General features: G+C 28.3%; 4 protein-coding genes across 6 annotated transcripts; 3 read left to right on the forward strand and 1 right to left on the reverse strand.

Moving 5' to 3' along the window:
* Nucleotides 1-4,210: 4,210 nt before the first annotated feature.
* On the forward strand, nt 4,211-9,060 carry OCT59_015875 (uncharacterized protein; the record flags this gene model as incomplete). Its single annotated transcript, XM_066132106.1, has 2 exons — nt 4,211-7,663; nt 8,164-9,060. The coding sequence occupies 2 exons, from the start codon at nt 4,211-4,213 to the stop codon at nt 9,058-9,060; spliced, it is 4,350 nt and encodes a 1,449-aa protein (XP_066003129.1).
* Nucleotides 9,061-11,760: 2,700 nt separating this feature from the next.
* On the forward strand, nt 11,761-12,568 carry OCT59_015876 (uncharacterized protein; the record flags this gene model as incomplete). The annotated part of the gene is made up of 2 exons (XM_066132107.1): nt 11,761-12,106; nt 12,207-12,568. The coding sequence occupies 2 exons, from the start codon at nt 11,761-11,763 to the stop codon at nt 12,566-12,568; spliced, it is 708 nt and encodes a 235-aa protein (XP_066003130.1).
* Nucleotides 12,569-13,263: 695 nt separating this feature from the next.
* Nucleotides 13,264-13,671, forward strand: OCT59_015877 (uncharacterized protein; the record flags this gene model as incomplete). The annotated part of the gene is made up of 1 exon (XM_066132108.1): nt 13,264-13,671. The coding sequence occupies one exon, from the start codon at nt 13,264-13,266 to the stop codon at nt 13,669-13,671; it is 408 nt and encodes a 135-aa protein (XP_066003131.1).
* Nucleotides 13,672-13,955: 284 nt separating this feature from the next.
* OCT59_015878 (uncharacterized protein) lies at nt 13,956-16,070 on the reverse strand (the record flags this gene model as incomplete). 3 transcript variants are annotated; one of them, XM_066132111.1, is made up of 3 exons in its annotated part: nt 14,479-14,503; nt 14,623-15,265; nt 15,797-16,070. In XM_066132111.1, the coding sequence occupies 3 exons, from the start codon at nt 16,068-16,070 to the stop codon at nt 14,479-14,481; spliced, it is 942 nt and encodes a 313-aa protein (XP_066003134.1). The 3 variants fall into 3 exon arrangements, with proteins under 3 accessions (XP_066003133.1, XP_066003134.1, XP_066003132.1); XM_066132109.1 differs by lacking the exon at nt 14,479-14,503 and adding an exon at nt 14,504-14,520 and having other exon boundaries at nt 14,585-15,265; XM_066132110.1 differs by having other exon boundaries at nt 13,956-15,265.
* Between the last annotated feature and the right edge of the window lie 308 nt (nt 16,071-16,378).

Below are 16,378 nucleotides of genomic sequence, written 5' to 3' on the forward strand. Positions count from 1 at the left end.
GAAAAAAAAGTGTAGTTGGGAGAAGTTAAGCCAGCTAGTCGATCAAGTTGACTCAGAGAGTTGTTTTAAGACTTATACATTAGACTTTTGTCATTATTTATTCTATAACGATTAAATTTTGGAATGTGTTGAATGTGTTGTCATCAAATGAATATTATATACTAAAGTTAATTTTAACTTAATAAACTTTATTATAGCTTTACAAAATTGATAAAATTAATTAAAACATTTATACTTTACAGGAACTACAAGATCATAGCGATGGCTTAATGCACAGTAACTGCATATATGTAATTTCTTTACGATTACATAATGTGGTCACTATATATTTATAATGCAGTTACTGCGCATTAAGCCATCGCTACGATCTTGAAGTTTCTGTACAGTAATCTTCGATGTTTCTATTTTTTACAACAAAACTAAGTATAGATATAAAATAATTTAAAAAAATTAAAACTAAGGTTTTAAAAGTATTGATTTTAATCGATTTGAAAAATTTTGAAACGTTAAGGAAATTCTTTTTGTTTAAAATATTCAATTTAAATTAGGAATATCTTTATAATATTTCATTATAAATTTTAAATAATTTTATTAGTACATCTTAATTAGAAAATTTTAAGACTATAATACAGAATACAAAAAAAATTATTATTAAAATTTTTAAAATAAAATTTTTAAATTTATTTTACTAAAAAAGAAAAAAAAAATTTTTTCGTTTTAATAAGCATATTTACAATGTTACTAAGGAAGGGATAGCTTAACCATAAGTAGAAGCTACATCATCAATTAAACAATTTTTTTGGGCCATACTCAGACACGTGATTATTTTTCTGAAAAATTTTTTATAGGGTTTCAGTATTGATCCTGCGCTATTACAAAGGCGAAAGCTCAAATGGGATTCGAGTAAAACAAACCAAGTCAATGAGTAAATGTTTCCTCTTGATCCTAATAAATGAATAAAAATTTAAAAAGTTAATTTGCGAAAATTTTACGATTAGAAGAGGATCCAGAAATATATATAAAAGGGTCAGGTTTGAGTTTGCGTATTTTGAACTAAGAAAATCATGAAAAATCTCTCCTTTTTTAGATAATTTTTGATAATGCCGGTCAGAATTTTTTATTTCCTATTATAGTAACCGACTGACATTATAATAATTCCGGGCCTGAAACAAAAAAATTTTTTCATCACCTGACCCCTACATACGGTATATATTTCTGGGTCCTATTAGAAAGAGTATTTTTATGATTTTGTACAATACCGTCTTTATGCTGCTATCATATTACTCACGCATCAAATTGCTGGTTAGGCAACTAGAATTCTCTAATATATGAGTTTTCTTGGGGATACTACAAAAAAAAATTTTAATAGAGCTTCAATCATGTCAAAATATTGGAACTTCAACTTCGCCTTCTATTGTTCCTCTTTATAACCGAACCTGGCGATCCATAATTGAAATCTCTTTAAAACTGCATATTTTCATTCAGATAATCTGGAACACAGGTTGAAGTACTACTTAAACTTCCCTACCCTTACCAAATCTATTTAGAATCAAGCTTAATAGATAATAATTCGCTAATATACTATGTAATTCTAACCGTGAGAATGTTCAAAGTTGACTTTTACTTTTTTTTTATCTTTCTTTGAACTTTATGAATTCTCCTCGCTCCTTACTACTCTCTTTATTATTGGTAAGTAATAAGTCTAATAGACGATATTTTGATTACCTCAAAGGCTCAAACGCTTCACAGTTTTTCTTTTTAACTTATTTTTTAATAAATGTAACTAATAACAAAGTAAGCGTCAAAGTTGTTCAAATATTATTTCTATAATTGCTGATTTCATTGATGTGTAAAATTATATACTGTAAACTAAATAATAACCCGAGTTTACGCTTGGTTCTAATAAAATATGATGAAATTAAAATGATAAAACTCTATCTCTTATTCAAAGTTCAAAATCATTAATAAAATCCTATACTTCTAAATTTCAAATATCAAACTTCGATAGTTTCCCCTAAGTGAACAATATTTCTCGCTTCATAATTATTAATACCTTCATAAAATATTATCGGAATAAAATAAAATCCTTAATAAAATATTTCAAGTTTTCCCACTTACTAATATTTATCGATTATTTCCCCATATGCTTCAAAAATACTACGCCACTTTTACTATTTTTATAATTTTGCTTCTAAAATTTGATCTTCAACTTTCTGTGCTCAATTTAGATAATTCAGGCTGAGATATTTACGTCTTATAATTAATTTCCTTTTTAATTCTTTCCATAAGTAATTTCTTTACACAATTCTTAAATTCAAAATTTACTTTTTCATTGTTAATGTCAATTCTTTAATTCTCAACTTCCGATGTCATTGTTACAATGATCATCATTCCGTAGTTCCGATCTCCATTGTACTTTGTGATCTACATTTCCTTTGTCAATCACCTTCCTTAATGATCATTTTGATTACTCATAATATTACTAATAATACATAATATTACTAATAATATAAAGTTACGTATGATAGTTTAGGACCGCAGAAAATAAAATAAAATAAAAATTTCTAAGCATCTAAACTAAATATAATACTGCGACCCACACTTAATAAATTCATTAGATAAATTCCGGCATTACACTATAAAAAATTTTATCCGTTATTTCTGTAAAACTCCGTAAAAATGGGTCCTTCACTGATCCATTCACAGAAAATGTAAATAATTCAACAAATTCTGTGATGTAAGGTTATTAATTCCGGAAGCACTTTTACTGAAAAAAGATGAAATATAAAAAATGGATCGACTTTTTTTGCAGGGTCTGAAATGTAATACTACATGAAATCAACCGTTATAATATGCCATGACCAGTGCCGCCTACAGATGAATTTTGCCGATTTTTTATCTTCGTAAATTAAAAATTAAATCTGAAATAAAATAAGGTTTTTTTATGTCTAACTAAAAATAATTTTCCTATAAAAGATTTTATCCGTTATTTCTGTAAAAAATTCATAGAAAATGTAAATAATTCGATAAATTAGTCTTTTGCTGAAAAGATGGAATAAAAAAAACGGATTGACTTTTTTTACAGGGTCTGAAATGTAATACTACATTAAATCAACCGTTGTAATATACCATAAACAGCACCGCCTATGGATGGATTTTTACCTTCGTAATTAAAAATTAAATCTGAAACAAAATAAGGTTTTTAATGTCTAACTAAAAATAACCTGAAATGTAACAATACATGAAATTAACCGTTGTAATATACCATAAACAGTACCGCCTATGGACAAATTTTTGCCGATTTTTAAATTAAAATTAAATATGATACAAAATAAGGTTTTTTTATGAACTAAAAATAATCTGAAACTTAATACTACATTAAATCAACCGTTGTAATATACCGCCTATGGACAAAATTTTGCCGATTTTTAAATTAAAGTTAAATTAGAAACAAAATAAGATTTTTTATGAACTAAAAATAATCTGAAATGTAATACTACATTAAATCAACCGTTGTAATATACCATAAAGTATAAACAGTACCGCCCATGGACAAATTTTTGCCGATTTTTAAATTAAAATTAAATTTGAAACAAAATAAGGTTTTTTATGAACTAAAAATAATTAGTAATGCAATGCTACATGAAATCAACCGTTGTAATATACCATAAACAGTACCACTTACGGATTTTTTATCTTCGTGATATGAGAAAGGTATTACTCGTCGTCATCGATCACCTCAGTATCCAGCGCCAATCGCAGACACTTTCGAAGGTAAAAAATTTCTTTACAATAACATTTAAGTTTTATAAACGTCTTCTAGCTTCATAAAAATTTGTATAGAGCAACACCGTTCTGTCGTTTAACATACTTGCTGAACTTGTTATCAAAAAAAACTAAAACTTTAAATATATTTCACTTTGGTTGTAAAGCGTCTTTGTTCGATATTTCTCTATCTCTAATAACAAAACTTTCAAAAAAACGATTATAAATATTATGAGAAATGATTAACCTTTCATATAACCTTCTATCACTGGTCAAGTGATCGACACATTATATTATCACGAATTCAACGGAAAAAATGTTCCGAAAATATTTTTTTATTGGTGTAACTTCTATTTTATATAAAGGCATTAATTTTTTTGTCAAAAAATACGCCTATAAAAACAATAATTTTTTTCCCCAGTAAAATAGGGTTCTAAAATAACAAATGGCAACTGAATTTAGTAAATCATACATTTTAGATAAAGATACTAATACAATAGACACCAAAAATTGTTCATATTGCATTAAACCTTTTGCTGAAAAATTATGGTGCAAAGAATGTATTAATTCTTTGGAAAAATTAGCAGAAAATGGAGATAAAGAAGCAATGTTTAACTCGGCCAACTGTTATAGAAATGGAGAAGGAACAGAAAAGGATTTAGAAAAAGCATTTCATTGGTGCCAAAAAGCAGCAGAAAATGGTGTAAATGAAGCAATGTTTAGTTTAGCTCATAACTATTATAATGGTGAGGGAACAGAAAAGAATTTAGAAAAAGCATTTCATTGGTATCAAAAAGCAGCAGAAAAAGGTGTTAAAGAAGCAATGTTTAATTTAGCTCATAGCTATTATAATGGAGAGGGAACAGAAAAGAATTTAGAAAAAGCATTTCATTGGTATCAAAAAGCAGCAGAAAAAGGTGTTAAAGAAGCAATGTTTAATTTAGCTTTGTGTTATGTAAATGGAAAAGGAGCAGAGAAGAATTTAGAAAAAGCATTTCATTGGTATCAAAAAGCAGCAGAAAAAGGTGTTAAAGAAGCAATGTTTAATTTAGCTTTGTGTTATGTAAATGGAAAAGGAGCAGAGAAGAATTTAGAAAAAGCATTTCATTGGTATCAAAAAGCAGCAGAAAATGACTATTCTTATGCAATGAATAGTTTAGCTAATAGCTATTATTATGGAAAAGGAATAGAAAAGAATTTAGGAAAAGCCTTTCATTGGTATCAAAAAGCAGCAGAAAATGGCTATTCTAATGCAATGAATAATTTAGCTTTATGTTATGAAAATGAAGAAGGAATAGAAAAGAATTTAGAAAAAGCTTTTTATTGGCATCAGAAAGCAGCAGAAAATGGTTCTACTTATGCAATGAATAATTTAGCTGACAGCTATTACTATGGAAAAGGAATAGAAAAAAATTTAGAAAAAGCCTTTTATTGGTATCAAAAAGCAGCAGAAAATGGCTATTCTGATGCAATGAATAATTTAACTTTATGTTATAAAAATGGAAATGGGACAGAAAAAAATTTAGAAAAAGCGTTTCATTGGTGTCAGAAAGCAGTAGAAAGTGATCATATTAAATCAATGTATTATTTAACTTTATGTTATAGAAATGGAGAAGGGACAGAAAAGAATTTAGAAAAATCCTTTTATTGGTGTCAAAAAGCAGCAGAAAATGGTTTAACTCATGCAATGAATGATTTAGCTATATGTTATAAAATTGGAAGAGGGACAGAAAAGAATGTAGAAAAATCCTTTCATTGGTATCAAAAAGCAGCAGAAAAAGGTGTTAAAGAAGCAATGTATAATTTAGCTGTATGCTATGAAAATGAAGAAGGACCGGAGAAAAATTTAGAAAAAGCATTTCATTGGTATCAAAAAGCAGCAGAAAGTGATCATATTAAATCAATGTATTATTTAACTTTATGTTATAGAAATGGAGAAGGGACAGAAAAGAATTTAGAAAAATCCTTTTATTGGTGTCAAAAAGCAGCAGAAAATGGTTTAACTCATGCAATGAACGATTTAGCTATATGTTATAAAATTGGAAGAGGGACAGAAAAGAATGTAGAAAAATCCTTTCATTGGTATCAAAAAGCAGCAGAAAATGGCTATTCTGATGCAATGAATAATTTAGCTTTATGTTATAAAAATGGAAATGGGACAGAAAAAAATTTAGAAAAAGCGTTTCATTGGTGTCAGAAAGCAGTAGAAAGTGATCATATTAAATCAATGTATTATTTAACTTTATGTTATAGAAATGGAGAAGGGACAGAAAAGAATTTAGAAAAATCCTTTTATTGGTGTCAAAAAGCAGCAGAAAATGGTTTAACTCATGCAATGAATGATTTAGCTATATGTTATAAAATTGGAAGAGGGACAGAAAAGAATTTAGAAAAATCCTTTCATTGGTATCAAAAAGCAGCAGAAAAAGGTGTTAAAGAAGCAATGTATAATTTAGCTGTATGCTATGAAAATGAAGAAGGACCAGAGAAAAATTTAGAAAAAGCATTTCATTGGTATCAAAAAGCAGCAGAAAATGGCTATTTTGATGCAATGAATAAGTTGGCTGTATGCTATAATAACGGAAAAGGGACAGAAAAAAGTTTAGAAAAAGCTTTTCATTGGTATCAAAAAGCAGCAGAAAATGATAATGAAATAGCAATGTATAATTTAGCTGTATTATATCATAATGGAGAAGGAACAGAAAAAAATGTAGAAAAAGCCTTTTATTGGTGTCAAAAAGCAGCAGAAAATGGTTATACTTATACAATAATACATAGTCATTGGTATCAAAGAGCAGCAGAAAATGGTCTTACTTATGCAATGCATAATTTAGCTGTGAATTATGAAACAAAAAAGAATTTAGAAAAGGCTTTTCATTGGTATCAAAAGGCAGCAGAAAATGGCTATCATAATGCAATGAATAATTTAGCTATATGTTATGAAAATGGAAAAGGAACAGAAAAAAATTTAGAAAAAGCATTTCATTGGTATCAAAAAGCAGCAGAAAATGGTAATAAAGATGCAATATTTAATTTAGCTGTATGTTATAGAAATGGAGAAGGGACAGAAAAGAATTTAGAAAAAGCCTTTAATTGGTATCAAAAAGCAGCAGAAAATGAAAATGAAAAGGCAATGTTTACTTTAGCAAATTGTTATTATTTTGGAGAAGGAATAGAAAAGAATTTAGAAAAATCCTTTTATTGGAACCAAAAAGCAGCAGAAAATGGTAATGAAGATGCAGTATTTAATTTAGCTATATATTATTATAATGGAAAGGGAACAGAAAAGAATTTAAATAAAGCCTTTTATTGGTATCAAAAAGCAGCAGAAAATGGTAATGTAAATGCAATGTATATTTTAGCCGTACTTTTTGAAAATGGAGTAGAAACAGAAAAGAATTTAGAAAAAACATTTCATTGGTATCAAAAAGCAGCAGAAAATGGTTTTAATTATGCAATGTATAATTTAGCTATATGTTATAAAGATGGAAGAGGAACAGAAAAAAATTTAGAAAAAGCTTTTCGTTGTTATCAAAAAGCAGCAGATAATGGTTTTAATTGTGAAATGCATAATGTAGTTATATGTTATGAAAATGGAAAAGGAACAGAAAAGAATTTAGAAAAAGCTTTTCATTTGCATCAAAAAGCAGCAAAAAATGATGTTAAAGGAGCCATGTATAGCTTAGCTATATGTTATGAAAATGGAAATGGAATAGAAAATAATTTAGAAGAAGCTTTTCATCTGTATCAAAAGGCAGTGGAAAATGGTGATGAAAGAGCAATGTATAATTTAGTCCTATATTATAAAAATGGAAAAGAAACAGAAAAAAAATTAGAAAAGATCTTTTATTGGCATCAAAAAGTAGCAGAAAGTATTAAAGTAAGTTCTAAAGATGAGGTTGGATTACTATGTGATAAATGTAAAAGACCATATAGAGATCATTACTCAATTTATCAACATTGTGGTGAATGCAGACTACCATGTATTGATTACCAATGGTGCCAACAATGTAATATTAAACGATTACATCGTGATTTTTCAAAGTGGACTAGTAAAAATGAATTTATTGATAAATTTATTCAAGAGGCCCAACTAAATGCTAAAAATTGTTATGAAATTTTGGAGTGGATACCTTATAATAAATTGTTAAATATTAGTTATTATGATAAAGGAGGATTTAGTGAAATTCATAAAGCTATCTGGTCAGATGGACCTATTTTTAGTTGGAATTATGACAAACAACAATGGAATAGACAAACAAATTATGAGGTTATTATTAAAACATTTGACAATTCATCAAGCTTGAATAGTAAATTTCTTGATGAGGTATAGTATTTGTATTGATAGAATATTTTACTTTCTTTTTCAAAATTTAATAATTTTTTATCATAATATAGTGGAAATATCATTATAATTGTCAGAAAAAATCATTTTCAAGATTTATTCAAATCTTTGGAATTACTCAAGATCCGAATAATTTAAATTATATAATAGTAATGAGTTATGCAAAAAAAGGAAGTTTGAGAAAATGTTTGTCCGATATAGTTAAATTTAAGTGGCAAGATAAATTACAATTATTGAAAAAAATTATATTAGGACTCAAAGTAATTCATGAATCAAATTTAACTCATGGTGATTTCCATGATGGTAATATTTTAATGTCTGATATTTACAATGAGTTATTTATTACTGATTTAGGATTATGTAAACCCATAAGTGATTCTGATAATACTAGAACAAATGGAAATTATGGAGTTTTACCTTATATGGCACCTGAAATATTAAGAAATAAATCCTATACTCCAGCAAGTGATATTTATAGTTTTTCAATGATAATGTGGGAATTTACATCAGGTATTCCTCCATTTAATGATAGAGCACATGATCATCACCTTATCTTAAGTGTTTGTGAAGATGAACGTCCTAAAATTATTGAAAATACTCCAAAATGTTACGTAGATTTAATGAAAAAATGTTGGGATTCAAATTCTTCTAATAGACCAACTATAATAATGCTTGAAAATATTATATCTGGATGGATTAAATATGTTAATGGATATTATGAAAGAAACACGGATAGAAACTGCTGTATCTTTATAGTACCTGCTGGTATTGATGATCAATTAAAAAATGATATGTTCGAATTTGTAAACGCAAACAAAGCTTTAGTACAAGAACAAGCAAATACTTCTATTGTACAATCTCATTCACAAGCATGTTATACAAGTCGCAAACTTACTGAAATTTTAATCCAAGAAAATTCTGAGTGTTTTGAATGTTTAATTGAAGAATAATTCTGTTATTAGTTTATTCTTTATTTGTTGGTTTATTTATCAGTTATTATATAAGAAATATTTAATTATCTTTTGTATTTTTATAGTTTTTAAAATAAAGTAATAAGAAACAAACATCATTAAATAATGTTTATTTGTAACTTTATATTCATTAGTTTAACTTCCAATATGTTTCAATAATTTGCTAGTTATTATTATTATAACTTCACTGCGTGTTAAACTTTTTAAAAATGATTACTTATATTAATATGCAAACATGAAATTTTCAATTATCATAAACCATTTAAAAACCTGAAATCCTTCGATAATTACTTTCGCGTTGTTTATGTGCATTATTGATTTTACCTCAAAAGTAAAAAAAATTATTTTCTAGATTATGATGTAATACAATTTTAATTGAAATTGTGAAACGGAAATTGCAAATTCAAAGAGTTACCTTAATTAATATTTTAAGTGTTATTATTTGATCGACTAATGTTTCTATATTTTTTAGAAATGGATATTTATATATTCAACCTTTTATATATTATGAATTATAATTTTAAGTGTATAATATCCAATAATTTATTATCCCATTTGTGTTATTTGTGAATATAACAATTTACGATAATTAAATAGTTATTTAATATATATATTGTCAAATTTCTGAAAGAGAATATTACTATTGTACAGGTGGTTCATATGGTTTATATTATTAAAATTTGGTGGAAACCTGTTCAATTTCCATAATGTGCTAGGTTTCAATGAAGTTTCCAGTTTTTGGAAATGTTATGGAAATGTTATGCAAATTGGATCAGTTTCCATCATGTATACTAAAGTTTCCATAATGGAAATCATACCACTTTGACCAGTGTTGAATGCAATTATTTCACACTTTTCAAACGGAATAAAAAAAGTAACTTGAAAATTAAGTAAAATATTTAGTACAATGGTTTTTTGTATACTCATTTGAATACAAAATTATTAGAGAAAATGATTATAAAATTGTTTTTTGCAATCTTAAAACTTTTGCCAAATTTAATCTTATTTATTTCCTAAATTATTTTTTTTTCTCTTTATTGAATCATATCATCAAAATGCCATTCCCTGACGCTTAGATAATAATGCATACCAACAACATAGAAAAAATATATCTATACAATCAAGAGCTATGTCCCATAGTAAAACATAAACTAAATTAGATTAGTGTGGTTATTTCAGTTTAGTTAATTAAAATTACGCTAATATAAACTATGAAAGCGCAAATCAAACATTAATCCCCAAAAGTAAACTTTAACAAAACAATCCAAAAAATCCAAAATAAAAAAAGTAGGCAAGTCTAAATAACAATAATAATAATGCAGACGACATAGCACCACGTGAATCGACCGTTGAGCTATACTAAATCACGTTCCACCTTAGTCTTAACAAAATTATACTTATTAATAATATGAACAAATATAAATATATGCTTGGTTTAATATAACTAAATATTTCTAAAAATAAATCCCAAAGTTCGTATCCTGCCCTTTAGATCAAATCAAATATTACCCCTTTTTATATTTGATGATAATCTTATCATAAATCTTCTTTAAGAGCAAAAACCTATATCAATTTCAATTCAATTTTCAAAATTTCAAATTCCCATCCTAACGAATCTTGTTCTCTGAAACATATTTCATTATTGAATTTTATTTTCAGTACCTCAAAATTAAAAAAATTCGTAAAATTCCCTTTTTGATCTTCAACTCTACTTCTTAAAATATAAAGTTCTCGATTCTGGTCCCCCGTCTTAATCTAAATATAAATTATTACGCAATCTCATGACCTCTAGTTTAGCGTCATCTCGGACGTTACATTTGTAACGTCATACAATTTTGAATTTTTAAAATTATATACTGATTCTAAATACAATACTGCGCCTCATAATTAATAAATTTACTAGGCATTACATCGGTAAATCCCGTGACCGTCGCAGATCCAGAGGATAAAATTTTCCGATTTTTTATCTTCGTAATATGATAAGAAATCTCATTTCTCTAACATTCGATTCGTTCCCGTATCTTACTATTATTCTTTATTATTGTATGGCAAGCTTGATATTTTAGCTTACAGACGAACCAATATCAAGCACAAACACATCTAGCACGAACAGTTAAAATATCAATCACATGACGGATAAACATCAAACACGGACAGATGAACATCAAGCATTAACAAGTAAAATGTCAGACTTAATGTGACATTTAAATTTATATAGAAAAACACTGTTCTGACGCTTAACATACTACTTGTTAATGATATTTCTCTATTCAATACTATAGTAGTATAGTATAAAAATAAAGGAAAGACGACAATTGCAATAGTATGCAAATGTAAATTGTTTAAATTAATAACCCTTCATATAACTTTTCTATCTTTTTTTCCAACCTGAAAATTAAATTAATCAACGGAAAAAAGTTTTTTGGGATGATCATTTTTCTAGATTATCATTTTTTTTTTTTATAAAAGGTGGATAATTTACTGACATGGGTAGATCAGTGAATCGGAAAAAATATGGCCCGAAATTAATTTTTTTTTTTTACTTTTAGTTAAGATATTCCTTTTATAGAAAACTTATTTATGAAATATAAATTTTTTGTCAAAAAAAAAATTCGTCTAAAAAAAACAATTTTTTTTTCCAGTAAAATATATTTAATAAATTTCTAAAATAAATAACAAATGGAAACTGAATTTAGCAAACCTAAAGATACAATAAACACCAAAAATTGTTTGTATTGCAACATACCTTTTACTGAAAAATTATTTTGTAAAGAATGTATTAATTCTTTAAAAGAATTAGCAGAAAATGGTGATAAAGGAGCAATGTTTAATTTAGCCAACTGTTATAAAAATGGAGAAGGAACAGAAAAGAATCTAGATAAAGCCTTTTATTGGTACCAAAAAGCAGTAGAAAATGGTAATGAAGATGCAATATTTAATTTAGCTATATGTTATAGAAATGGAGAAGGGACAGAAAAAAATTTAGAAAAAGCCTTTTATTGGTATCAAAGAGCAGCTGAAAATGGTAATAAAAAAGCAATGAATAATTTAGCCATATGTTATGAAAATGGAGAAGGAACAGAAAAAAATTTAGAAAAAGCAAGCCTTTCATTGGTATCAAAAAGCAGCAGAAAATGAAAATGAAAAGGCAATGCTTGCTTTAGCAAATTGTTATTATTTTGGAAAGGGAACAGAAAAGAATTTAGAAAAATTTTTTTATTGGAATCAAAAAGCAGCAGAAAGTGGTCTTAAAAAAGCAATGAATTATTTAGCCAGTTGTTATTACAATGGAGATGGAATAGAAAAGGATTTAGATAAAGCCTTTCATTGGTATCAAAAGGCATCCGAAAGTGTTTTTACTGCTGCAATGCATAATTTAGCAATATGTTATGAAAATGGAAATGAAATGGAAAAGGATTTAGATAAAGCATTTCATTGGTATCAAAAGCGGCAGAAAATGGTTTTACTTATGCAATGTACAATCTAGCTGTATGTTATGAAAATGGAAAGAGAACAGAAAAGAATTTAGAAAAAGCCTTTTATTGGTATCGAAAAGCAGCAGAAAGCAACAAAGATGAAGTTGAATTATGTCATAGGTGCAAAAAATCACATATTATTTACCCATGGTATTAACAATGTAATGAATGTAAACAACCATATACTGATTATCAGTGGTGCCAACAATGTAATGTTAAACGATTCCAAAAAGATTTTTCAAAGTGGACTAGTAAAAATGAATCTATTGATAAATTTATTCAAGAAGCACAATTAAATGCTAAAAATAGTTATGAAATTTTAGAGTGGATACCTTATAATGAATTGTCAAGTATTAATTATCATGATAAAGGAGGATTCAGTGAAATTCATAAAGCTATCTGGTCAGATGGACCCATTTTTAGTTGGAATTATGACAAACAACAATGGAATAGACAGACGGATCATGAAGTCATTCTTAAAGTACTTAATGATTCATCAAGTTTAAACAATAAATTTCTAGATGAGGTATAATATTTAATTTTTAATTTTTATAAATAATTTTATTTTCTTTTTCAAAAATTTAATGACTTTTTATTAATTATATAGTGGAAATATCATCATAATTGCCAGAAAAAATCTTTTTCAAAATTTATTCAATTTTTTGGAATTACCCAAGATCCAAATAATTTAAATTATATGATAGTAATGAGTTATGCAAAAAAAGGAAATTTGAGAAAATGTTTATCTAAGGTAATTACATTTAAGTGGCAAGATAAATTACAATTATTGAAAAAAATTATATTAGGACTTAAAGTGATTCATGAATCAAATTTAACTCATGGTGATTTTCTTGATGGTAATATATTAATGTCAGGTGATTACAATGAGTTATTTATTATTGATTTAGGATTATGTAAACCAATAAGTGATTTACAAGATTCTGATAATAACAAAGTTAATGAAGTTTATGGAGTTTTACCTTATATGGCGCCTGAAATATTAAGAAATAAACCCTATACTACAGCAAGTGATATTTATAGTTTTTCAATGATAATGTTATTTATTTATTTATTTATTTTATGTGAAGACGGACAGACTATTAACAGGACATAAACGTAACCGTGCTATCCTACTTCTAGCTATCATCCCCCCGAAGACGGACCCGAACTTCTTTAAATCCAATGAACCAGAATGATCCCCTCCCCTACCAGAAAGGAACCAATGAACCAATTAAAAAGTGAACTAATTAACCCGTATTTTTCTTTCAGCATCAAGCTGCCACCTGTAAATACTGTCATAGGTGGAATGATTCACACTGTTTGTAATTGTTAATATCTATCTTAATACGAACTAAAAAATTCAAAAAATGAATTACAAAATATAGAAACTAAACTATTTCAAACACGAAATTTAAAAATTAAATCTATATTAGAGGGTAAGAAGTCTTCTTCTTTGGTATCCCTACAGTCGAAAATACAAAGTTTTTTTGTTAGAGGTATAAGATCTCCATAATTATTATAATGAGTATATCTGGCGCGACGTTTTTTTGGACGACGTTCTAATATCTTCGTGTCGTCGGAGGTATCACTGAGATCATCTTTTATATATTCGACGTTATTAGGTCGGATAATAGCACGGTACCGTTTGGAGGGGTATTCGACCCGGTATTTTTCACCAAAATCTGTTATCAAATTATTAAGACGTTTTGATGCAACAGATCGTTTGTTGATGCCTTTCTTCATATGTGCACCATACGCAAATATGCGGATATTAGCCATACGATCATTAAAATTGTCATTCATTTGAGTGAAAAAATCCATAGCATTTGTACGTCTAAGGTAGTGTTTAGCAGAAGTATTGTGATCCCTAATGTCTTTAATGACATTTACCCTTTCGTTAAGACGATCACGAGCTTTGATCTCAGCAATGCAATCTTCGTTTAAACCTAACATATATGCGTCTCTCAAGGATAGTTGAATTGTGGAGTCCTCTAATAATTGTATGGCATCTATATATTCTGATGCACCTTTGCCATAGTGTTCATCAATAAGATTTGTGATATACCAATCCCTATAGGAGTTTTCTGATGTATCATCCCTGCCATTATCGGCTGAAGAGTCATCCTCTTCATCTGAATCCTGATTCTTGATAACCCAGCTTGATCCAGGAGTAATGTGAGAAGGAAGAATCCTATCTTCATATAAGTGTAGAAGAGCGCAGTTCCGGTCGTATGGAAAGCGGAATAAGGGAACAGTTGGGAAACGTTTAAATAATCCCATATTAAATTTTAAGTGAGGGAGACGTTTACAAATCTTTTGATACGGATAGAAAAGAAACTTCCTTTGATTTGCAAGTCTAATCTTATGGCGGAGTTTAAGAGCCATCCCAGATTTAGGTTTATTACTACTAAAAATACGTCGACAAGATCGGTCAAAATAAGCTTTTTGGCGTACAGCTGTACGTGGATTAGAACTTATCGTACGAGAAAAATTTTCATAAATCTTGGTGTACATAGAACCAATAGCCTTATTAGGAGGTAAAATTAGATTGAGATCGTGTGCGTCATAACGTGTTGTATAAGAGATACCCAATCGATTTGAAAAAATTTTTTGCCTCGAGTTACTGTTATATTTCTCATAGATAACATTAGCGTGAAAGCTTTTATGATGAATGATGTTAATCGTAGGTGTTGATGTCGCCTCAACCTCTAAAGGTATATTTGCATTATGAGTGATGAGTGAATGATGTTGGATACAAGCGTGTCGATTAAAATTTTTAACAAAAGGGCACGGTATATGGCATAGTGTTGCTTTCTGATGGGGAAACTTCTTTGTAAGTAGATGGTTACAAGCTACGTAGATACCAAAGTAAAATCTGTATCGTTTGTAAGAGAAGTTGAAAAAGGTTTTTGTAATATTATTGCTGCACGTGATTTTTCCTGCACGTGATGCTATCAGATTGATTCTATCCAACAATTTGAGTCGTATCATGTTAAAAAATTTGTTCTGAATACGCCGAGGAATAACTCGTTGATGTAAAAAAAAGTGCGTGAGGCATTTCGATATTTGAAATCGATGATTAGGTAATTTGCTTGTGGAATAATACCGAATTGGGGTTGATAACATATGATGATCGTTTGTGTATATTTTAAGGTGAATTTCATTGGTGTCTGGTATTTGATCGACAACCTCAAAAAAGAAACTTTTTGAACGCCTAAGTTCATAGATCTTGTTATAACCTGCTTTAGACGCAGCGGTCACGTGAAATTTTTCGAAAGAGACCAAAAAAGAAAAGGTCGAAAGGGTTGGTGAAGGTAAAGGAGCTTTGACTGTGATAGTCGGAAGTGTGTTATCCTGTGGTTTAATAGTCATCACTGAAACATTATCTTTAGCAAGTCCGCCTTCAGGAATATTTCGTCTGCTATCGGAGTGTCCGTCCAACTGCGGATAAGGTTTCGAAGATTCATATGAGGCCAAGGAAGAGTTGGGTAGTTTGTATTTTGAAGATGACATGGTCCCTTAGTATGGGATAAAATGAGAACTAAAAACCTTGTATAAGACCAAGGCGCCCGGTTGGGCCTCGTCCCCTTTAGCGTTTCAACTAGAAACTAAAAAAAAAAAAACTTTCGCAAAATTACTGCGGAAAACTAACGGAAATAAAAAAAGGGGAAAGAGTTTTTTTTTTATCAATAATTTTTTTCAATGATAATGTGGGAATTTACATCAGGCATTCCTCCATTTAATGATGAAGCACATGATCATCACCTTAACCCAGTAAATAGTCATCGTTTGTAATTTATATTGTATTCGTTTGGAATATG

Source organism: Rhizophagus irregularis, chromosome 24 (genome assembly GCF_026210795.1).
Source record: "Rhizophagus irregularis chromosome 24, complete sequence".
NCBI classification, from domain to species: domain Eukaryota; kingdom Fungi; phylum Glomeromycota; class Glomeromycetes; order Glomerales; family Glomeraceae; genus Rhizophagus; species Rhizophagus irregularis.